Source organism: Balaenoptera ricei, chromosome 5 (genome assembly GCF_028023285.1).
Source record: "Balaenoptera ricei isolate mBalRic1 chromosome 5, mBalRic1.hap2, whole genome shotgun sequence".
Lineage (NCBI taxonomy): Eukaryota > Metazoa > Chordata > Mammalia > Artiodactyla > Balaenopteridae > Balaenoptera > Balaenoptera ricei.
In genome coordinates, this window is record NC_082643.1 from 26,348,426 (window position 1) to 26,354,425 (window position 6,000).

Here is a 6,000-nt window from a genome sequence, read left to right on the forward strand (position 1 = left end):
TCCATTTCTTCCAGATTGTCCATTTTGTTGGCACATAGTTGCTAGTAGTAATCTCTCATGACCCTTTGTATTTCTGCAGTGTCAGCTGTTACTTCTCCTTTTTCATTTCTAATTCTATTGGTTTGAGTCTTATCCTTTTCTTTCTTGATGAGTCTGGCTAATGATTTATCAATTTTGTTTATCTTCTCGAAGAACCAGCTTTTAGTTTTATTGATCTTTGCTATCATTTCCTTCATTTCTTTCTCATTTATTTGTGATCTGATCTTTATGATTTCTTTCCTTCTGCTAACTTGGGGTTTTTTTGCTCTTCTTTCTAATTGCTTTAGGTGTAAGGTTAGCTTGTTTATTTGAGATTTTTCTTGTTCATTGAGGTAGGATTGTATTGCTCTAAACTTCCCTCTTAGAGCTGCTTTTGCTGCATCCCATCAGTTTTGGGTCATCGTGTTTTCATTGTCATTTCTTTCTAGGTATTTTTTGATTTCCTCTTTGAGTTCTACAGTGATCTTTTGGTTTTTAGTAGTGTACTGTTTAGCCACCATTTGTTTGTATTTTTTACAGATTTTTTCCTGTAATTGAAATCAAGACTCACAGCATTGTGTTTGGAAAACATACTTGATACAATTTCCATTTTCTTAAATTTACCAAGGCTTGATTTATGACCCAAGATATGATCTATCCTGGAGAATGTTCGATGAGCACTTGAGAAGAAAGTGTATTCTGTTGTTTTGGATGGAATGTCCTATAAATATCCATTAAGTCCATCTTGTTTAATGTATCATTTAAAGCTTGTGTTTCCTTATTTATTTTCATTTTGGATGATCTGTCCATTGGTGAAAGTGGGGTGTTAAGGCCTCCTACTATGATTGTGTTACTATCGATTTCCTCTTTTATGGCTGTTAGCATTTGCCTTATGTATTGAGGTGCTCCTGTGTTGGGTGCATAAATATTTACAGTTGTTATATCTTCTTCTTGGATTGATCCCTTGATCATTATGTAGTGTCCTTCTTTGTCTCTTTTCATAGTCTTTATTTTAAAGTCTATTTTGTCTGATATGAGAATTGCTACTCCAGCTTTCTTTTGATTTCCATTTGCATGGAATGTCTTTTTCCATTCTCTCACTTTCAGTCTGTATGTGTCCCTAGGTCTGAAGTGGGTCTCTTGTAGACAGCCTATATACGGGTCTTGCTTTTGTATTCATTCAGCCAGTCTGTGTCTTTTGGTTGGAGCATTTAATCCATTTACATTTAAGGTAGTTATCGATATGTATGTTCCTATTACCATTTTCTTAATTGTTTTGGGTTTGTTATTGTAGGTCTTTTCCTCCTCTTGTGTTTCCTGCCTAGAGAAGTTCCTTTAGCATTTGTTGTAAAGCTGGTTGGTGGTGCTGAATTCTCTTAGCTTTTGCTTGTCTGTAAAGGTTTTAATTTCTCCATCGAATCCGAATGAGATCCTTGCTGCGTAGATTAATCTTGGTTGTAAATTTTTCCCTTTCATCACTTTAAATATGTCCTGTTACTCCCTTCTGGCTTGCAGAGTTTCTGCTGAAACATCAGCTCTTAACCTTATTGGGATTCCCTTGTATGTTATTTGCTGTTTTTCCCTTGCTGCTTTTCATATTTTTTCTTTGTATTTAACTCTTGATAGTTTGATTAATATGTGTCTTGACGTGTTTCTCCTTGGATTTATCCTGTATGGGACTCTCTGTGCTTCTTGGACTTGATTAACTATTTCCTTTCCCATATTAGTGTAGTTTTCAACTACAATCTCTTCAAATAGTTTCTCAGTCCCTTTATTTTTCTCTTCTTCTTCTGGGACCCCTATAATTCGAATGTTGGTGCGTTTAATGTCGTCCCAGAGGTCTCTGAGACTGTCCTCAGTTCGTTTCATTCTTTTTTCTTTATTCTGCTCTGCGATAGTTGTTTCCACTATTTTATCTTCCAGGTCACTTATCTGTTCTTCTGCCTCAGTTATTCTGCTATTGATTCCTTCTAGAGAATTTTTAATTTCATTTATTGTGTTGTTCATCATTGTTTGCTCTTTAGTTCTTCTAGGTCCTTGTTAATCGTTTCTTGTATTTTCTCCATTCTATTTCCAAGATTTTGAATCATCTTTACTATCATTACTCTGAATTCTTTTTCAGGTAGACTGCTTCTTTCCTCTTTATTTGTTTGGTCTGGTGGGTTTTTATCTTGCTCCTTCATCTGTTGTGTGTTTCTCTGTCTTCTCATTTTGCTTAACTTACTGTGTTTGTGGTCTCCTTTTTGCAGCCTCCAGGTTTGTAGTTCCCGTGGTTTTTGGTGTCTGCCCCCAGTGCATAAGGTTGATTCAGTGGGTTTTGTATGCTTCCTGGTGGAGGGGACTGCTACCTGTGTTCTGGTGGATGAGGCTGTATCTTGTCTTTCTGGTGGGCAGGACAGCACCTGGTGGTGTGTTTTGGGGTGTTTTTGACCTTATTATTATTTTAGGCAGCCTCTCTGCTAATGGGTGGGGTTCTGTTCCTGTCTTGCTACTTGTTTGGCACAGGGTGTCCAGCACTGTAGCTTGCTGGTCATTGAGTGGAGCTGGGTCTTACTGTTGAGATGGAGATCTCTTGGAGAGCTTTTGCTGTTTGATATTACATGGAGCTGGGAGGTCTTTGGTGGACCAGTGTCCTGAACTCGGCCCTCCCACCTCAGAGGCACAAGCCTGACCACTGGCTGGAGCACGAAGACCCTGTCAGCCACATGTCTCAGAAGAAGAGGGAGAAAAAAAGAAAGAAAGAAAAATAAATAAAATAAAATATAAAGTTATTAAAATAAAAAATAAAATAAATTATTAAAAATAAAAAATTGAAAAGTAATTTAAAAAAGAAAGAAAGGATGTACCAAACCAAAAAACAAACCCACCAATGTTAATAAGCACTAAAAATTATACTAAAATAAACCAAAAACCAAAAAAACCGGAGAGACAGAACCCTAAGACAAATGGTAAAAGCAAAAGTATACAGACAAAATCACACAAAGAAACATACACATACACACTCACAAAAAGAGAAAAACGAAAAAATATATATCTATTAAAAAAAAAGGAAGAGAGCAACCAAATCAATAAAGAAATCTACCAATGATAATAAACTCTAAATACTAAACTAAGATAAACGTAAAACCAGAAACAAATTAGATGCAGAAAGCAAACCTCAAGTCTACAGTTGCTCCCAACGTCCACCGCCTCAATTTTGGGATGATTCGTTGTCTATTCAGGTATTCCAGAGATGCAGCATACATCAAGGTGATTGTGGAGACTTAATCTGCTGCTTCTGAGGCTGCTGGGAGAAATTTCCCTTTCTCTTCTTTGTTCGCACAGCTCCTGGGGTTCAGCTTTGGATTTGGACCTGCGTCTGTGTGTAGGTCGCCTGAGGGCGTCTGTTCTTTGCTCAGACAGGACGAGGTTAAAGGAGCAGCTGATTAGGGGGCTCTGGCTCACTCAGGCCGGGGGGAGGGAGGGGTATGGATGCGGGGCGAGCCTGCGGCGGCAGAGGGAGCGTGACGTTGCACCAGCCTGTGGCGTGCCGTGTGTTCTCCCGGGGAAGTTGTCCCTGGATCACAGGACCCTGGCAGTGGTGGGCTGCACAAGCTCCCGGCAGGGGAGGTGTGGAGAGTGACCTGTGCATGCACACAGGCTTCTTGGTGGCTGCAGCAGCAGCCTTAATGTCTCATGCCCGTCTCTGGTGTCCACGCTGATAGCCCCGGCTCGCGCCCATCTCTGGAGCTCATTTAGGCAGTGCTCTGAATCCCCTCTTCTTGCGCACCTTGAAACAATGGTCCCTTGCCTCTTAGGCACTTCCAGACTTTTTCCCAGACTCCCTCCCTGCTAGCTGTGGCGCACTAGCCCCCTTCAGGCTGTGTTCACGCAGCCAACCCCAGTCCTCTCCCTGGGGTCTGACCTCCGAAGCCTGAGCCTCAGCTCCCAGCCCCCACCCGCTCTGGTGGGTGAGCAGAGAAGCCTCTCGGGCTGGTGAGTGCTGGTTGGCACCGATCCTTTGTGCGGGAATCTCTCCGCTTTGCCCTCTGCACCCCTGTTGCTGTGCTCTCCTCTGTGGCTCCGATGCTTCCCCCCGTCACCCCCCCATTTCCACCAGTGAAGGGACTTCCTAGTGTTTGGAAACTTTTCCTCCTTTACAGCTCCTTCCCAGAGGTGCAGGTCCCATCCCTATTCTTTTGTCTCTGTTTTTTCTTTTTTCTTTTGCCCTACCCAGGTACGTGGGGAGTTTCTTGCCTTTTGGGAGGTCTGAGGTGTTCTGCCAGCTTTCAGTAGGTGTTCTGTAGGAGCTGTTCCACATGTAGATGTATTTCTGATGTATTTGTGGAGAGGAAGGTGATCTCCATGTCTTATTTTTCCGCCATCTTGAAGGTCTCTCTGAAACTGTTTAAATCACTATAATTTGTGGTATTCTTCAAAATAGTTGAATTCAACCAATAATAATTGGGTGAATATTATGTGCCAGGCCCTATGCTAAATGCTATGGGAGCAAAAATACATAGCCTTGCCTGTCCTGAAAAAGCCTAGAGAAGAGCGGTATGCAAAGCATAAAGCTCCATAATATCAATATAATACATGATGTGATATGAGAGAGAGTCTAAACAAGGGGTTCTGAGAATGTAGAGAAGGGACATTTAGTGCAGCCCCAGGAGCTCAGAGGTTCAGAAAAGCCTTCCTAATGGAAACAGCGCCTGAGTGATCTTAAGTGTGAGTGGTGGTAGCTAAAATAGAAGTGTGGAACAGGCAGAGAGAAAAGCAAAGACAGCAAGGCACCTAACAGCCTGATGTATATATGGGAGCTAAAGGCATGAGCCCAGTGTTCCTAGGGCATATCTTTGAGCTGTGGAAAACGTGAAAGAAATAGGTAAGGAACCGCTCAAGGAGGGCCTGAATGCCAGGCAGGGAAGCATGGACTTCCTGCTGGGGTAGATGACCAGAAACTACTGAAGGACTCTAAGCAGAAGTTCATGGTTCAATAGATTTTTTTTTTTTTCAATTTTTTTTTCATTGTCCTTAATTCACTCTAGGAAAAATCAGCCCTTATCAAATCTCCCATAGTTCCTCCTAATATGATAATTCCTAATCTGCCAACGAATTTATGTCTCAAGACTTCACCATATGGTTCAAATGATATGATACTCGCAGGAAAGGCATATTTTAGACTTTCCAATCTAATCCTTTCTTTTTATTTGCAGTATAAAACTGAATCGGGATGCAAAGAATGTGAGGAGCTGGAGGAAAAAAGTATTAAAGAGTTTTTGAAGAGTTTTGTACATATTGTGCAAATGTTCATCAACCCTTCTTGATTGCAGCTGATCCTTTTCAGCATTTCTATTATTAACAAACAGCTCCCCGCTGCTTAGAGGCAACAACGAAACACTCAGCATTTCAAATGTGCTGCCGAAATAAATTCTTCTGGCAAGAGGATGATCGGGATCTTTGATCAGATGAACTCACAGAAATGAAGGCCGAACAATGGCATTGAGTACCATGGTGTCTATGAACGGAGGACTTATTTTATTCATTTATTTTTAATTTATTATTGAGATTGTACATATTTGTAGCATAATGTAAAATGTTGAATAAAATTGTGTACATATTTTATCTTTTGAAATTGCAGTGATATTTTATGTCATATGAAAATAGAGGGTGTTTGGTTCAAGGGTGATAGTCAAATTATTTAACAGCCACTGGGGCTGGGTACCACTGCTGTAGGTAAAGAGGATGCCCCAACCAATGTGGGAATTGACTACCAGCCTTCCTTTACTTCTCCTTTAGGTGTAGCACTTGGAGGGAGAATTGACTACCAATGAGGAAGGAGGAACTAGGTGTGAAACCAGTAATTCCGTTATTGATATATAAAGCACTTGTTATGAGAGAGAGAATTTGCAAGTACCTGGCATGGAATGTGCATCAGTCCATCTCAGGTGGGGATGGCAATAATAAACCTTCACTGATAGGTGGAACTGTGTATCAAAAACT

At 41.0% G+C, this 6,000-nt stretch overlaps 1 protein-coding gene across 5 annotated transcripts in view; it reads left to right on the forward strand.

Annotated features, from left to right (window-relative positions):
• The window catches only part of IL15 (interleukin 15), a 91,988-nt gene extending 86,356 nt beyond the window's left edge, over positions 1-5,632 (forward strand). For all 5 annotated transcript variants that reach the window (XM_059922526.1, XM_059922525.1, XM_059922529.1 and 2 more), the window contains one exon: positions 5,214-5,632. In XM_059922526.1, coding sequence (XP_059778509.1) covers positions 5,214-5,324 — 111 coding nt within the window. In that variant the 3' untranslated portion in view covers positions 5,325-5,632. The remainder of the gene's footprint in view (positions 1-5,213) is intronic.
• The last annotated feature ends 368 nt before the right edge of the window (positions 5,633-6,000 follow it).